This window comes from Lissotriton helveticus, chromosome 12 (assembly GCF_964261635.1).
Source record: "Lissotriton helveticus chromosome 12, aLisHel1.1, whole genome shotgun sequence".
Classification (NCBI taxonomy): Eukaryota; Metazoa; Chordata; class Amphibia; order Caudata; family Salamandridae; genus Lissotriton; species Lissotriton helveticus.
The window spans coordinates 876,622,442-876,640,524 of NC_136073.1; the positions used below are offsets into that span (position 1 = coordinate 876,622,442).

The 18,083-nt window shown below is 53.2% G+C and overlaps 1 protein-coding gene and 1 long non-coding RNA gene across 2 annotated transcripts in view; one reads left to right on the forward strand and one right to left on the reverse strand.

Annotated features, from left to right (window-relative positions):
* The window catches only part of LOC144797682 (thialysine N-epsilon-acetyltransferase-like), a 128,343-nt gene extending 120,583 nt beyond the window's left edge, over positions 1–7,760 (reverse strand). Inside the window, exon 1 of the mRNA XM_078668406.1 lies at positions 7,605–7,760. Within this exon, the coding sequence (XP_078524532.1) occupies positions 7,605–7,724 (120 nt within the window). The 5' untranslated portion in view covers positions 7,725–7,760. The remainder of the gene's footprint in view (positions 1–7,604) is intronic.
* Positions 1–18,083, forward strand: part of LOC144797684 (uncharacterized) — a 305,166-nt gene that overhangs the window by 103,170 nt on the left and 183,913 nt on the right. The gene's annotated exons all lie outside the window — the stretch shown is intronic.

Here is an 18,083-nt window from a genome sequence, read left to right on the forward strand (position 1 = left end):
TGACTGTGGTCTTATTCTCATGATGGAGGGCTGACCCCCTGACTGTCGTCCCATTCTCATGACTGAGGGCTGGCCCCAGTGACTTTGGTCTTATTCTCATGACTGAGGACTGACCCCCTGACTGTGGTCTTATTCTCATGACTGAGGGCTGACCCCGTGTCTGTGGTCTTATTCTCATGACTGAGGGCTGACCCCGTGTCTGTGGTCTTATTCTCATGACTGAGGGCTGACCCCCTGACTGTCGTCCCATTCTCCACTGACTCAGGGCTGTCCCCCGTGACTGCGGTTTATTCTCATGATGGAGGGCTGGCCCCGAGACTGTGGTCTTATTCTCATGACGGAGGGCTGGCCCCAGTGACTTTGGTCTTATTCTCATGACTGAGGGCTGACCCCCGTGACTGCGGTCTTATTCTCATGACTGAGGGCTGACCCCGTGACTGTGGTCTTATTCTCATGACGGAGGGCTGGCCCCAGTGACTTTGGTCTTATTCTCATGACTGAGGACTGACCCCGTGACTGTGGTCCCATTCTTCACTGACTGAGGGCTGACCCGCGTGACTGTGGTCTTATTCTCATGACTGAGGGCTGACCCCGTGATTTTCATCCCATTCTCCACTGCCTGAGGGCTGCCCCGTGACTGCGGTCTTATTCTCATGACGGAGGGCTGACCCCGTGACTGTGGTCCCATTCTCCTCTGACTGAGGGCTGACCCCGTGACTGTGGTCTTATTCTCATGACTGAGGGCTGACCCCGAGACTGTGGTCTTATTCTCATGACGGAGGGCTGACCCCCTGACTGTGGTCTTATTCTCATGACTGAGGGCTGACCCTGTGTCTGTGGTCTTATTCTCATGACTGAGGGCTGACCCCCTGTCTGTCGTCCCATTCTCCACTGACTCAGGGCTGACCCCCGTGACTGCGGTCTTATTCTCATGACTGAGGGCTGACCCCCTGACCCCCCTCGTCCCATTCTCCACTGACTCAGGGCTGACCCCCGTGACTGCGGTCTTATTCTCATGATGGAGGGCTGACCCCCTGACTGTCGTCCCATTCTCCACTGACTCAGGGCTGACCCCCGTGACTGCGGTCTTATTCTCATGACTGAGGGCTGACCCCCTGACTGTCGTCCCATTCTCCAATGACTGAGGGCTGACCCCCTGACTGTCGTCCCATTCTCCACTGACTCAGGGCTGACCCCCGTGACTGCGGTCTTATTCTCATGATGGAGGGCTGACCCCCTGACTTTCGTCCCATTCTCCACTGACTCAGGGCTGACCCCCGTGACTGCGGTCTTATTCTCATGACTGAGGGCTGACCCTGAGACTGTGGTCTTATTCTCATGACTGAGGGCTGACCCCGAGACTGTGGTCTTATTCTCATGACGGAGGGCTGACCCCCTGACTGTGGTCTTATTCTCATGACTGAGGGCTGACCCCGTGTCTGTGGTCTTATTCTCATGACTGAGGGCTGCCCCCTGACTGTCGTCCCATTCTCCACTGACTCAGGGCTGAGCCCCGTGACTGCGGTCTTATTCTCATGATGGAGGGCTGACCCCCTGACTGTGGTCTTACTCTCATGACTGAGGGCTGACCCCATGTCTGTGGTCTTATTCTCATGACTGAGGGCTGACCCCCTGACTGTCGTCCCATTCTCCACTGACTCAGGGCTGACCCCCGTTACTGCGGTCTTATTCTCATGACTGAGGGCTGACCCCCTGACTGTCGTCCCATTCTCCACTGACTCAGGGCTGACCCCCGTGACTGCGGTCTTATTCTCATGATGGAGGGCTGACCCCCTGACTGTCGTCCCATTCTCCACTGACTCAGGGCTGACCCCCGTGACTGCGGTCTTATTCTCATGACTGAGGGCTGACCCCCTGACTGTCGTCCCATTCTCCACTGACTGAGGGCTGACCCCCTGACTGTCGTCCCATTCGCCACTGACTCAGGGCTGACCCCCATGACTGCGGTCTTATTCTCATGATGGAGGGCTGATCCCCTGACTGTCGTCCCATTCTCCACTGACTGAGGGCTGACCCCCTGACTGTCGTCCCATTCTCCACTGACTCAGGGCTGACCCCTGTGACTGCGGTCTTATTCTCATGACTGAGGGCTGACCCAGAGACTGTGGTCTTATTCTCATGACTGAGGGCTGACCCCGAGACTGTGGTCTTATTCTCATGACGGAGGGCTGACCCCCTGACTGTGGTCCCATTCTCCACTGACTCAGGGCTGTCCCCCGTGACTGCGGTCTTATTCTCATGATGGAGGGCTGGCCCCAGTGACTTTGGTCTTATTCTCATGACTGAGGGCTGACCCTGTCTCTCCCTCCTGTCTCTGCCCCCCCCCCTGCTCCTGTCAGCTACTGAGGGCGTGCAACAGCAATACCTGTCATTGAGGGCTGACCCTGTCTCTCCCTCCTGTCTCTTCCCCCCCAGCTCTTGTCAGCTACTAAGGGCACGCGGCAGCAATACATGTCATTGAGGACTGACCCTGTCTCTCCCTCCTGTCTCTGCTCCCCCTGCTACTGTGAGTTACTAAGGGCGCGCGGCAGCAATTCATGTCATTGAGGTCTGACCCTGTCTCTCCCTCCTGTCTCTGCCCCACACTGCTCCTGTCAGCTACTGAGGGCCCGCGGCAGCAATACATGTCATTGAGGGCTGACCCTGTCTCTCCTTCCTCTCTCTGCCCCCCTGCTCCTGTCAGCTACTGAGGGCGTGCGGCAGCAATATATGTCATTGAGGGCTGACCCTGTCTCTCCCTCCTGTCTCTGACCCCCCCCCCCCGCTCCAGTCAGCTACTGAGGGCGTGTGGCAGCAATACATGTCATTGAGGACTGACCCTGTCTCTCCCTCCTGTCTCTGCCCCCCCTTCTCCTGTCAGCTACTGAGGGCGTGCGGCAGCAATACATGTCATTGAGGGCTGACCCTGGCTCTCCCTCCTGTCTCTGCCCCCCCCCTGCTCCTGTCAGCTACTGAGGGCGCGCAACAGCAATACATGTCATTGAGGGCTGACCCTGTCTCTCCATCCTGTCTGTGACACCCCCTGCTCCTGTCAGCTACTGAGGGCCCGCGGCAGCAATACATGTCATTGAGGGCTGACCCTGTCTCTCCCTCCTGTCTGTGACCCCCCCTGCTCCTGTCAGCTACTGAGGGCCCGCGGCAGCAATACATGTCATTGAGGGCTGACCCTGTCTCTCCCTCATGTCTCTGCCCCCCCTGCTCCTGTCAGCTACTGAGGTCGCGCGGCAGCAATACATGTCATTGAGGGCTGACCCTGTCTCTCCCTCCTGTCTCTGCCCCCCCTGCTCCTGTCAGCTACTGAGGGCGCGGGGTAGCAATACGGATAATTGAGGGCTGACCCTGTCTCTCCCTCCTGTCTCTGCCCCCCCCCCCCCTGATCCTGTCAGCTACTGAGGGCGTGCAACAGCAATACATTCAGCAATACATGTCATTGAGGGCTGACCCTGTCTCTCCCTCATGTCTCTACCCCCCTTGCTCCTGTCAGCTACTGAGGGTGTGCAACAGCAATACATGTCATTGAGGGCTGACCCTGTCTCTCCCTCCTGTCTCTTCCCCCCCAGCTCCTGTCAGCTACTGAGGGCACGCGGCAGCAATACATGTCATTGAGGACTGACCCTGTCTCTCCCTCCTGTCTCTGACCCCCCTGCTCCTGTCAGCTACTGAGGGCGTGCGGCAGCAATACATGTGATTGAGGTCTGACCCTGTCTCTCCCTCCTGTCTCTGCCGCCCCTGCTCCTGTCAGCTACTGAGGGGGTGCGATAGCAATACATGTCATTGAGGGCTGACTCTGTCTCTCCCTCCTGTCTCAGCCCCCCCCTGCTCCTGTCAGCTACTGAGGGCGTGCGGCAGCAATACATGTCATTGAGGGCTGACCCTGTCTCTCTCTCCTGTCTCTGCCCACTCCCCTGCTCCTGTCAGCTACTGAGGCAACAATACATGTCATTGAGGGCTGACCCTGTCTCTCTCTCCTGTCTCAGCCCCCCCCCGCTCCTGTCAGCTACTGAGGGCGCGCAACAGCAATTCATGTCATTGTGGGCTGACTCTGTCTCTCCCTCCTGTCTCAGCCCCCCCCTGCTCCTGTCAACTACTAAGGGCGAACGGCAGCAATACATGTCATTGAGGGCTGACCCTGTCTCTCCCTCCTGTCTCTGCCCCCACCCAGCTCCTGTCAGCTACTGAGGGCGCGCGGCAGCAATACATGTCATTGAGGGCTGACCCTGTCTCTCCCTCCTGTCTCTGCCCCCCCTGCTCCTGTCAGCTACTGAGGGTGTGCAACATCAATACATGTCATTGAGGGCTGACCCTGTCTCTCCCTCCTGTCTCTTCCCCCCCAGCTCCTGTCAGCTACTGAGGGCACGCGGCAGCAATACATGTCATTGAGGGCTGACCCTGTCTCTCCCTCCTGTCTCTGCCCCCCCTGCTCCTGTCAGCTACTGAGGTCGCGCGGCAGCAATACATGTCATTGAGGGCTGGCCCTTTCTCTCCCTCCTGTCTCTGACCCCCCCATGCTCCTGTCAGCTACTGAGGGCGCGCAGCAGCAATACATGTCATTGAGGGCTGACCCTGTCTCTCCCTCCTGTCTCTGCCCCCCCCCAGCTCCTGAGGGTGCGCGGCAGCAATACATGTCATTGAGGTCTGACCCTGTCTCCCCCTCCTGTCTCTGCCCCCCCCAGCTCCTGAGGGTGCGCGGCAGTAATACATGTCATTGAGGTCTGACCCTGTCTCCCCCTCCTGTCTCTGACCCCCCTGCTCCTGTCAGCTTCTGAGGGAGCGCGGCAGCAATACATGTCATTGAGTTCTGACCCTGTCTCCCCCTCCTGTCTCTGACCCCCCTGCTCCTGTCAGCTTCTGAGGGAGCGCGGCAGCAATACATGTCATTGAGGTCTGACCCTGTCTCCCCCTCCTGTCTCTGACCCCCCTGCTCCTGTCAGCTACTGAGGGCGCGCGGCAGCCATACATGTCATTGAGGTCTGACCCTGTCTCTCCTTCCTGTCTCTGACCCCCCTGCTCCTGTCAGCTACTGAGGGCGCGCGGCAGCAATATATGTCATTGAGGGCTGACCCTGTCTCTCCTTCCTGTCTCTGCCCCCCCCCTGCTCCTGTCAGCTACTGAGGGTGCCCGGCAGCAATACATGTCATTGAGGGCTGAACCTGTCTCTCCCTCATGTCTCTACCCCCCTTGCTCCTGTCAGCTACTGAGGGCGCGCGGCAGCAATACATGTCATTGAGGTCTGACCCTCTCTCTCCCTCCTGTCTCTGACCCCCCTGCTCCTGTCAGCTACTAAGGGCGCGCGGCAGCAATACATGTCATTGAGGTCTGACCCTGTCTCTTCCTCCTATCTCTGCCCCCCCTGCTGTAGCAGCTACTAAGGGCGCGCGGCAGCAATACATGTCATTGAGGTCTGACCCTGTCTCTTCCTCCTATCTCTGCCCCCCCTGCTCCTGTCAGCTACTGAGGGCGCGCGGCAGCAATACATGTCATTGAGGTCTGACCCTGTCTCTCCCTCCTGTCTTTGCCCCCCCTGCTCCTGTCAGCTACTGAGGGCGCGCGGCAGCAATACATGTCATTGAGGTCTGACCCTGTCTCTCCCTCCTGTCTTTGTCCCCCCTGCTCCTGTCAGCTACTGAGGGCATGGGGCAGCAATACATGTCATTGAGGGCTTACCCTGTCTCTCCTTCCTGTCTCTGACCCCCCTGCTCCTGTCAGCTACTGAGGGCCCGCAGCAGCAATACATGTCATTGAGGGCTGGCCCTTTCTCTCCCTACTGTCTCTGCCCCCCCTGCTCCTGTCAGCTACTGAGGGCCCGCGGCAGCAATACATGTCATTGAGGTCTGACCCTGTCTCTCCCTCCTGTCTCTGACCCCCCTGCTCCTGTCAGCTACTGAGGGAGGGCGACAGCAATACATGTCATTGAGGTCTGACCCTATCTCTCCCTCCTGTCTCTGCCCCCCCCCCAGCTCCTGAGGGTGCGCGGCAGCAATACATGTCATTGAGGTCTGACCCTGTCTCTTCCTCCTATCTCTGCCCCCCCTGCTGGTGTCAGCTACTGAGGGCGCGCGGCAGCAATACATGTCATTGAGGTCTGACCCTGTCTCTCCCTCCTGTCTTTGCCCCCCCCTGCTCCTGTCAGCTACTGAGGGCGTGCGGCAGCAATATATGTCATTGAGGGCTTACCCTGTCTCTCCTTCCTGTCTCTGACCCCCCTGCTCCTGTCAGCTACTGAGGGCCCGCAGCAGCAATACATGTCATTGAGGGCTGGCCCTTTCTCTCCCTCCTGTCTCTGCCCCCCCCCGCTCCTGTCAGCTACTGAGGGCCCGCGGCAGCAATACATGTCATTGAGGTCTGACCCTGTCTCTCCCTCCTGTCTCTGACCCCCCTGCTCCTGGCAGCTACTGAGGGCCCGCGGCAGCAAAACTTGTCATTGAGGTCTGACCCTATCTCTCCCTCCTGTCTCTGCCCCCCCCCCCCCAGCTACTGAGGGTGTGCGGCAGCAATATATGTCATTGAGGGCTTACCCTGTCTCTCCTTCCTGTCTCTGACCCCCCTGCTCCTGTCAGCTACTAAGGGCATGCGGCAGCAATACATGTCATTGAGGGCTGGCCCTTTCTCTCCCTCCTGTCTCTGCCCCCCCTGCTCCTGTCAGCTACTGAGGGCCCGCGGCAGCAATACATGTCATTGAGGTCTGACCCTCTCTCTCCCTCCTGTCTCTGACCCCCCTGCTCCTGTCAGCTACTGAGGGCCCGCGGCAGCAATACATGTCATTGAGGGCTGACCCTGTCTCTCCCTCCTGTCTCTGCCCCCCCTGCTGGTGTCAGCTACTAAGGGCGCGCGGCAGCAATACATGTCATTGAGGTCTGACCCTGTCTCTCCCTCCTGTCTCTGACCCCCCTGCTCCTGTCAGCTACTGAGGGAGGGCGGCAGCAATACATGTCATTGAGGGCTGACCCTGTCTCTCTTCCTGTCTCTCCCCCCCCCCCCCCCCCCCCCGGCTCCTGTCAGCTACTGAGGGTGCGCGGCAGCAATACATGTCATTGAGGGCTGACTCTGTCTCTCCCTCCTGTCTCTGCCCCCCTTGCTGGTGTCAGCTACTAAGGGCGCGCGGCAGCAATACGTCATTGAGGTCTGACCCGGTCTCCCCCTCCTGTCTCTGACCCCCCCCCCCCCCCGCTCCTGTCAGCTACTGAGGGCGCGCGGCAGCAATACATGTCATTGAGGGCTGACCCTGTCTCTCCCCCCTGTCTCTGCCCCCTCTTATCCAGTCATCTACCGAGGGCGCGCGGCAGCAATGCATGTCATTGAGGTTTGACCCTGTCTCTCCCTCCTGTCTGTGACCCCCCCTGCTCCTGTCAGCTACTGAGGGCACACGGCAGCAATACATGTCATTGAGGGCTGACCCTGTCTCTGCCCCCCCCGCTTCTGTCAGCTACTGAGGGTGCGTGGCATCTTTACCTGAGCCCCAGGGCTGACCCTGTCTCTTCTTCCCCCCTTCCCACTCCTGTCAGCTGCTGAGGGCATGTGGCATCAATGCCTGTCACTGAGGGCTGCACCCCAGCCCCCCCGGCTGCTCCCCACCCCCTCCTCACCCGAATCATCCTCATGATGTCCCTGCAGTCCTCCTTCGCGGCCAGCCTGACGGTGCACTCCATGCTGGGGTGTCCTGTGCCTACAACCGGCTCCTGCTGCTGCCTCCGCTGCCCCTGCATCCCCGGCTCGGCTCTTTATAAGCCTTGAGGTCTGTTTGCAGTGTGTGCTTGTGCGTGGGGTTTGTGGAGGTGGAGGCGTTAGGGCTGACATGACAGTGTCTCAAAGCCTGGGGGTGCCCTCTTCCCAGCCCTGCGCAGACTCTACTCTCAAGGCCAGGGGCGGCTGGTGACATTTGAAAGTGGTGAGGTGTAAACTAATTTGCATATTGCACCGCAGCAAGCAAGCCCGAACCACCTTAAGGGAGGTCCCCGGAGAAAATTTTGAAAAAAGAGAAGAAAAATCGTGCATTTCCAAGCAAATTTGAGAAAGCAGGAAGGTTAATAAAGCAATTGTGATAGTGCAGTCATTACATTAATAGTTGTCATCATAACATAGGTACCTGCTTATTCAGTGTAACCACAGAGCTTTATACATTCCGTCCTATTACGCTGCTGAATTCAGACTATAAGACTTTCATGGAAATCTCAGCTCTAAGAGTAGAAGAAGTTGCACAGCAGTTGGGAAACAGCCTTTACAAAGCATTGGGAACCACGCATTACCTTTACCACGTTTCCATTAGAATGCATGTGACTTTATCACGCATGTCTTTCCACACAGTTTATAGTATTTAGGTGCTAAAGAATGTACTTAATATGCCATTTGATCAGTAAAATCTGTTTTGTTCCCAAGTAGAACAAACACTAGAAAACTTTTAAAAACAGAGATAACAATGCATTTCTGAGTACCTCACTCACAGTATTTTTTTTATTTAACAAACAAGTAGCAGCATTCACTTTTTGTAAAGTAAATCAGCACGTCTCTCTTTCAGTGTAGCGAACTTGTCAATAACTTTATTGTTGAAGTCCGGTATTTTTTGGACTAGCTTGCTCTCTACAGAGAGCATCGCCAAAGCATTGAGTCTTTCCTCTAGCATGGTGTTCCTGAGGAATGTCTTAATGTGCTTTAGGGCTGAAAAACATCGTTCAGCTTCGGCTGTGGTCATTGGAGTGGTAATGACAATTTTTAGTAAAGTCACTATCTCTGTAAGTGACTTTTCCATATTCAGTTTTGTTGGACTTGGCCCTTCTGGCAGGTTCACCCCTAAACTTTTTGCTTTTAATGGTGACCTGGTGATGGTGAATTTTGGGTTCTGCGCACTTTCACTGTGTCCCAGTGGAAAGTGCGTGCGCACTTTGAGTGCATATGGTGAGATAGGCCTGCCCTCCCATAGGAATGCATGGGGAATGTTTGTGTCCCTGGTAGTTCCTGATGCGTTGGGTGTACAGGCTCGAGTCTGGTATGTGCGGACTCGTGTGATTGAATGCTGCGAAATGATGTATGCGGCGTGTTTGTGTCTAGTGTGGAAGTGCCACTTCTAGACATGGCTATGTGTGTGCTGTGAAGGTGCTGGCGTGTGATTGGCTGGAGCTGGCTGGGATGCCAGGCTCCATGAGTCATGAGGGGTCTGCCCGGTGGTGAGTGTGGAGATTAGCATGCTGATGGCTGGGGAGGAGTGCACCTGGTTCCTGATGGGGCTGGGCTTTCCCCACACAATGCTGGCTCCGCCCCCTGTGGTGCGTCTAACGACCCTAGCCTCCCTAGTGAATGAAAGGGGTGGTTGAGCCATCAAGGGTGCTCCAAAACCAGCTGCAACTGGTTTCCCCCCACCCTGCACCCTGAGACAAAGGATTTACCTGTATAAGAAGGGGCTGTGTCCCCTTACAATTGGTTCTGTTCCAGGATCCTGCCGGAGGGGGCTGCTGCTGTTGCTGGGGCCAGGAGGACCGCCACTTGGAGTGTCTCCCTGCCTGGAGACCCAGTGAGCGGGCTCTGGGCCCAGCCTTGCCCCCCTCCACCTTCCTGAAGGACTTGGTTGCTGACTTTTGGGGGCCTGAACTCTCCCCTGGCGCTGGGGGGCGCTTTGCCCTTGCTGTGAACCCAAGCGCTTTATTTCCCCTCTAAGCGCCGGGAAGCGCTTTCTGCTGTTATAGCGCTTGGGAGTGCTGTTATGATCCAGGCAGGTGCCCACCCTGCATTTCGTACTGCCGCGGACCTTGCCGCTTATTTGCCCCGTTTTTATTTAGTTATTTGAAGCCAGTGCCCACCCGGCATTGCCCCATGTTGAATTCACCGCCGCCGGCCCGGAGAGCGATTAGGAGGCGCTGTCCCGCCTCCCTACCCCAGGGCCGCGCTGCGATTGGCCGCAGCCGCAACCCGGAAGTCAGGCAGGCCGAGGGCGCGACTGTGGGACGACAGGAAGAGGCCGGGGGCCCAACCCGCCTCCTCTGGAAGCCAGCCGTATCCTGCCTGGGGGCTCCCGAGAGAAGGGAGAGCCCCGGGGGGAGAGAGAAGTCCGGCGCGAGGGCAGCGAGGCTCCCAGAATGGAGGGAGAGCCCCGCAGCCGGTGAGAGTGAGCCGCCGCCCAGGAGTGAAGCCGCCCGACGGAGACGCCGCCCCCCCCCTAGCTCCGGTGAGTGGGGCAGCAGAGGAGAAGGGAGGGGTGCCGGGACACATTGTCGGTGTCCCCCCCCCTAGCAACGCAATCTCGTGCCCGTTGCTTTGTGAAGCCACGAGGGCTTCAGGGGCATTCATTTACTGATCCACGAGGCTCCGGGGGCATCCCTGTTCCAAGAGTCCAAGAAGGACTCCAACGACGCCACAGTTGTTTGTCGAGCCCCGAGAGGCTCGTAGTGGCATATTCGTTCAAGAGCCGGTCGAGGCTCGAGGGGGCAGTTCTTTGTTATTCAGAGCCCGGGAGGCTCAGCACGCACGGTCGTAGTCACGAGCCCAGAGAGGCTCTTGGGCCCCAGTTGTTCTTCGAGCCCGAGAGGCTCACAGCCCATATTTGAGTTACAAGCCCGGAGAGGCTCAGGAGAGCCATTGTGGTTGTTTAGAGCCCGCGAGGCTCCCACTTGCCCCACAGCTTGTTACCGAGCCCCCGAGGCTCAAGGGGGGCACATTTGTTATTCAGAGCCACGAGAGGCTCTGGAGACAGTCAGTTGGGCAGAGCCTGCGAGGCTCCAGCGTTGGCCCCAGCCTTGTCTCACACAGCTGCCCAGCACTTCGTGGGCAGCTGCCACGTTTAGGCCCCTGACACTGGGACACAGGGCGTCCCAGCCCTAGAGAGGCCAGTTGGCCTAGGGACTGTCACAGGTGGTGACTTCTGTGAGTTTGGCGCAATTGTTCTTTTGCTGCACCTCTGAATGTGTTTTTATGCGTCATGTGCCTTGTTGATACACCGCTGAATGTTTTTAGGCATCATGTGTTTTCCTTCCCTGCACCTCTGAATGTGTTGTTAATGCGTCATGTGCCTTGTTCCTTACACCTCTGAATGTATGTTATGTATCATGTGTTATGTGCTTACACCCCTACAGGTATTGAGATACTTAGGTGGTTTTTCTCCTAGTGCAGGTGGTGCTAGTGAGGTCCTGGTTACCAGTGATTACTGGTTGTGTACTTTATGTTCTAATTTGTGCTACAGTGATTTATATTCCATGTTCTGAGTGCTAATTCTACCTAGTGCTAAGTTCTAAAAGTGATAATTCCTGACAGTGGTCCAGGTGGCCCTGTCTTGTACATATCCCCTGTAAATTCTGCCCGTGCCTGTTGGCACATTGTAAAGTGTGTGTTTTTATCTAATGTGTTTTGGTGTAATACAAAGGCTATTTTTATATAACCTTGTGTGGAGTTCCCTTTGTGGTGGGCCTTGGGTGTTGTTGCTGGGGTGCGTGCGCAAATACTTAACTCACATCGCCTCCGAGTTTAGCCTTGCTGCTCGCGCCACGTTACCTAGAGGGTGAGCAGGGGTTATACTGGCGTGTAACTCCCTTGCCCTGACTTAGGAGTTTATGTATTAAAGTCAGCAAAGTCAAGGCACTTGTGGCCTTCCGGGACACAGGCATTGCGTACAGTACAGTCAACTCAGTTCTCCACTGCTCTTTTTTGAGCATAGGATATGCTTCCACAGCCTCATTCAGAGCCTGCTCCGGGAAGGATTCATCGTATTTTGCAAAATCTTTACTTTGCAATAATGTGGCACTCACCAAATGTTTAGTGAATCAAAAACTTTCTTGTGCCTGCACAATTACAATGTCACATATTTCCTTTGCAATTCGAACAAGAGTGGTGATGTTTTGCCTGCGGTTTGCAAAAGCAGAATGCTCCGGCAGTTTGCTCTCTAAATTGTCAACCCTATCTCTCACTTTCCTAATGCTTTGTACAAATGTAGTGGTAGATTCTTTCACATACACAGTATCTACGTCTTTTCCTTGTAACTGATTGTATAACACGTCGACAGCACGCATTATTTTATTAAATAAAAACAGTAAGAACTGAAACTCTCTGTCTTGTAATGTTCTAATAAAGCCACGGGCTTCATTCTGACTTGTGTAATCAAACTCTTCATTGGCTTCTATGGCGACAAAACATTTCTCAATGCCCTCCCTAATTTCAAAGATTAGGTTGACTGTACGAATGTTAAAGTTCCAATGAGTTGAGGATCCCTTTGGAACGCTTTTGTCCACAATCTCATGAAGGGCTTCTATTCTTTTGGGGGAACTTGAGAAGAATGTTGCCATGCCTCCTATATCCTGAAAGAAAATTTGTGTCTCTCTAATCTTTGATACTGCCTGTTGCATAATAAGATTGAGTTGGTGGGCGTAACAGTGCACATAATGAGCATTAGGGTACACATCTCAAATTCGTTTCTGTACTCCACTAAGGCTTCCACTCATTACAGACGCACCATCATAGCACCACCTACAACGTTTCTGTCACTGTCAAGGTAGCGAAACACTAATACGTACTGTCTTAGTGGCCACATCAGTGGTGTCATCAGCCTGAATAGCCACAAAGTCTGTGTTTTTCAACTCTTGCACAATATGGCTTTTTATAATTTCGTGCATACACTCAAGGAGTTCATTATGTATTGTTTTAGAGGTGCCCTTAAAGACTGTAGCACTCGCTAAATGTTTTTCCAAATCCTTGTCTATGCTTGCTATTAAATCCACTAGGTCTCTGAAGATCCCAGGTTTTGAGGAACTTTCCGATCCATCATAGCCTAGCAATGCCAGTTCAAAAGCACCACAGAAACGAATGCAATCAATTATGTTGGATAGAATTTGTCTGTTCCTATCAACGGCTTCATTGTGTTTCTGTATGGTTTTTCGGTATGCCTCATTTATCTGCTGCTCAATTGGTGCGTCTTTCCCCAACATTGGTACAAAAGGGGGTGGTGATGGACGGAGCATCTGAATCAATCAAACACTCACACCCAGTCAAAAGATCTGGGTTGAATCCATTACCGGTCTTTAGCCCACTCTGCCACCCCAGTTCAGACATGGCTATATGCAAATCAGTCTGACCCTGTGCCTCATGGGAACAGTCCAGCCCGAACTGCCAAGCCATGTCTTCCCTGGACCGGAAACAAGCTTCCGAGGACCGGTTTCTGGCATTCCAGCCGTCTTCAGCCCGGCTTGCTTGAATCCAGTGGCAAAGTGAGCTAGGGACTCACGTCTGAGCATACCCTGCCACACTTATGGCGGCCAAAAGCGGTACAAAAGGGGGTGGTGATGGACGGAGCATCTGAATCAATCAAACACTCACACCCAGTCAAAAGATCTGGGTTGAATCCATCACCGTTCTTTAGCCCACTCTGCCACCCCAGTTCAGACATGGCTATATGCAAATCAGTCAGACCCTGTGCCTCATGGGAACAGTCCAGCCCGAACTGCCAAGCCATGTCTTCCCTGGACCGGAAACAAGCTTCCGAGGACCGGTTTCTGGCATTCCAGCCGTCTTCAGCCCGGCTTGCTTGAATCCAGTGGCAAAGTGAGCAAGGGACTCACGCCTGAGCATACCCTGCCACACTTATGGCGGCCAAAAGCGGTACAAAAGGGGGTGGTGATCGACGGAGCATCTGAATCAATCAAACACTCACACCCAGTCAAAAGATCTGGGTTGAATCCATCACCGTTCTTTAGCCCACTCTGCCACCCCAGTTCAGACATGGCTATATGCAAATCAGTCTGACCCTGTGCCTCATGGGAACAGTCCAGCCCGAACTGCCAAGCTATGTCTTCCCTGGACCGGAAACAAGCTTCCAAGGACCGGTTTCTGGCATTCCAGCCGTCTTCAGCCCGGCTTGCTTGAATCCAGTGGCAAAGTGAGCAAGGGACTCACGTCTGAGCATACCCTGCCACACTTATGGCGGCCAAAAGCAGTACAAAAGGGGGTGGTGATGGACGGAGCATCTGAATCAATCAAACACTCACACCCAGTCAAAAGATCTGGGTTGAATCCATCACCGTTCTTTAGCCCACTCTGCCACCCCAGTTCAGACATGGCTATATGCAAATCAGTCTGACCCTGCGCCTCATGGGAACAGTCCAGCCCGAACTGCCAAGCCTTGTCTTCCCTGGACCGGAAACAAGCTTCCGAGGACCGGTTTCTGGCATTCCAGCCGTCTTCAGCCCGGCTTGCTTGAATCCAGTGGCAAAGTGAGCAAGGGACTCACGTCTGAGCATACCCTGCCACACTTATGGCGGCCAAAAGCGGTACAAAAGGGGGTGGTGATGGACGGAGCATCTGAATCAATCAAACACTCACACCCAGTCAAAAGATCTGGGTTGAATCCATCACCGTTCTTTAGCCCACTCTGCCACCCCAGTTAAGACATGGCTATATGCAAATCAGTCTGACCCTGTGCCTCATGGGAACAGTCCAGCCCGAACTGCCAAGCCATGTCTTCCCTGGACCGGAAACAAGCTTCCGAGGACCGGTTTCTGGCATTCCAGCCGTCTTCAGCCCGGCTTGCTTGAATCTAGTGGCAAAGTGAGCAAGGGACTCACGTCTGAGCATACCCTGCCACACTTATGGCGGCCAAAAGCGGTACAAAAGGGGGGGTGATGGACGGAGCATCTGAATCAATCAAACACTCACACCCAGTCAAAAGATCTGGGTTGAATCCATCACTGTTCTTTAGCCCACTCTGCCACCCCAGTTTAGACATGGCTATATGCAAATCAGTCTGACCCTGTGCCTCATGGGAACAGTCCAGCCCGAACTGCCAAGCCATGTCTTCCCTGGACCGGAAACAAGCTTCCGGGGACTGGTTTCTGGCATTCCAGCCGTCTTCAGCCCGGCTTGCTTGAATCCAGTGGCAAAGTGAGCAAGGGACTCACGTCTGACTATACCCTGCCACATTTATGGCGGCCAAAAGCGGTACATTCCCAGCCTCGTCAGGTTTTCCATATGCTTTCTTGTGTATGCATGCTTCTTTATTTTTTCCGACAAATGCTTCAAGTCTGGATTCCTTGACGTGTCCAAGAAAAGTCACCACCAAACAGCAAGCAGGGGAAGCAGAACAGAGGATTTCTTATAGGACACCCTGTAAGCCAATCAGCTTTTGTGTACCAGGCATTTGAGAATGTACGTTTTTACATTTTTCCTCTGTCCTGGGAAGTTTTCTCTAGTTTTATATCAGGCTGATGAGGTCCTAATTCCTTTAAATGTAGTTTTTCTTCAAGTGGCCGTGCCTGGAATGACCTTGTAATCAGCTCCTGTACTGTATTCATGATGGTGTTGCTGGCCTTACCAATATATATATCAAAGAAACCTGCCAATAATCAAAGTACAACGTATAAGGTGCAGTGCAAAAATATCAAATTTCAGCATAAATACATATATCTTGTGCAGTACCGTAATACATCTCCAACAGCTCCCCTTTCCACATAATGACTGCTAAAAATACAGCCTTACTGCCTCTCTGTGCCATAGTGAAAAGATAACAATTTATTTTTGAAACACTAGAGTAATCAAACAAAGACCGTGGGGAAAAAACATAACGCTCCAATTTTTTCCTTGCAGTTTGCATGCAGCTCTTAGGTGACAGTTATTAGCTCGCTGTTGTATGTTACGATTTTAACTTAGAAACTGCAAGTAACAAAAGGATCTCTCTGACAAAAGCTGTGACTCACTGACCTATTTACATCATATGGAGTTTGTGATCTGCATCAGGTACATGTTCTTTGCAGCAGGCACATTAACCTTCTGCGCTGCCGCCAGCTGCTATTTCACTACTCGGACCACAAACACTGGCTAGCTCTGCCAGACTTCCAATGCACTTGGAGTGGTGTGGCTCACTGGTTAGAGGCGGCAGACCCGGGAACAGAGGATGGCCCGGGACCAGGGTTCAATTCCCGACGCGGCAGGGTCTTGGACCAGGGTCAGCGGACTCCATAATTCTCGCCTCGTGCCTACTCTAACCAGGGATCACACTCGGCAACTCTGGGCATTAGCTTGCCTCATCTCCACAACGGCCCCACACATACGCCGGGGATGCCTGCTTTCACCATGGAGATACCCAGTAGGGACCATCTCACAAGGAAAACCAGGACAGGTTCCCCAGCGGTCTATAGCGCAGAGATACTCCTTCGGGAGTCGATTCTAGCGCGTTAGAAACCCACAATTAATATATAGGCCAACAAATGATTTTTCTATTTTTTGTTTTATATAACGCCAACTAGACCCGAGACATCGGGTATCAGAGCGCTTTACATGAGCACCAGTTTTGTTACATTCCCATTAATGGCCAAACCTTAGAATAAAGCTTAAAATCCATGCAGGGGTAATTTGCCCCAACATTGTCAGGGACGTGAAAAACAACATTTCCACAGACCGACCAGTGCAAAAACAACATTTCTGCCGGTTGGTCAATATTGATGCAAAGTCAGAACATGAAGGTATGAAAATGCTGGCATCTTTGGACTTATGACAAAACCCCTGAAGCACCTGCTTTTTCAATGTTTCCCACCTTATAAGAAACAGCTGTGATTACATTGTTCCACAACTTCTGGTGCATGAATGCGACCTACGTGTTTGTTATAAATGAAAAATTGCACGTTCTCCAGGTAATTCATTTCGAGCTAGCTAGCACGCCTGGAACCAGTGATTCATCTAAGAGCAGTTCCTGAGAAATCGTGGTAGTTTTAGTTACACAAAGCTCTCTATGAAGGGATCAGACAAACATGAGGATCAGTTGAACGTCATTGTCATATAGGGGAAAGAAGGAGAGACCAGCCCTGGGAGAGACATAGAGAAAGTTTGTCAGAACTACACAAACACACGCCCACACACGGAGACACGCACACACATACAGACTCACACACACTCACACAGACACCCCACACACACACACACGCTCACACACACATCCACACATCCCTGGGCCATAAAGCACACAGTGTTGCATAGGAAGACCTGCAGAACTCGCCCCTCAGACGGTCTCACGCAAACATATATTCCGCCCTTTCTTCTTCCGGGATCATTCGCTTCTCATCAGCTGCTCGCCGGATTCCCAGAAATCAGATAAAAGCAGGCAAGACATTCAATGGCACAGTTATCAAAAGCACATGCTGAGGGGAAGATAGAGGCAGATGGCAGAGGAAAATGAACCCCTAAGTCCAAGCATTAATGTAACATTGCTCAGCAGTCTGGCACCAAAGTCAAAGCAAATATTTTATGTATGCTGCTGAAAAAACCTCCAAAACCTGCCAACTCCCTCTTAAAGTACAATTGCAAACTTACCAATAGATCTGTTGCAGAGTGCGCACAGCCACTGGTTCGGGCAGATAAAACCTGCGCAATAAAAAGTGGTGGAGCATCAGGGACTGTTGTGAAGGCACTGGCATTTCAAACTAACATTTATATAACAAACAACAGCCACCTAGTTATCCATGTTAGTCACTCTGCTTCGTTGCTGCTAACATCGCCATCCCAAACTAAGCCAAAATACGAGTAGGTTTGTAGTTTGGACCATTCAATGCGTGACGGCTTGCCCACGCATCACTGCAACCTACTCAAAAACTGCATTTGAAATTCATAATGCTACTCAAAATAGGTTTTAAAAAACTATTTGTATTTATTTATTCTATTCACGGACATAGCACAGACATGAGCATTGTCATTAAGCCTCAGTCTCTGTATCCTTCATGAGCAGTGTGTCACCCTAGTCAATGTCATAAGACAAACCAAGTACCTGTGATGGGTATATGGAACCAAGTCAGAAAATCATCCACAAGGTGTCTGTGGGCCTCTGCTTTTTGTTTATGACTAGACAGAGCTGGGACTTTGTATGGAGAGGAGGCAAAAAAAACAGCTGAGAAAGAAAAGTGTATAGGTAAAGTGGAGACAGAGCTGGTAAGGGCTGAAGAATAGACAGACAAGAGCTATGGTGGAGGGGAGAGGGAGAAGGGCAGGGTTAGAAGGGGCCAGGAACGGACAGAATGCTGAAGAGGGACAAAGCAAATTAGAAATAGTGGGAGGGAGGTGACAGACCTGGGAGCACAAAGGAAAGACCTATCACAGAGGAGTGAGGATAT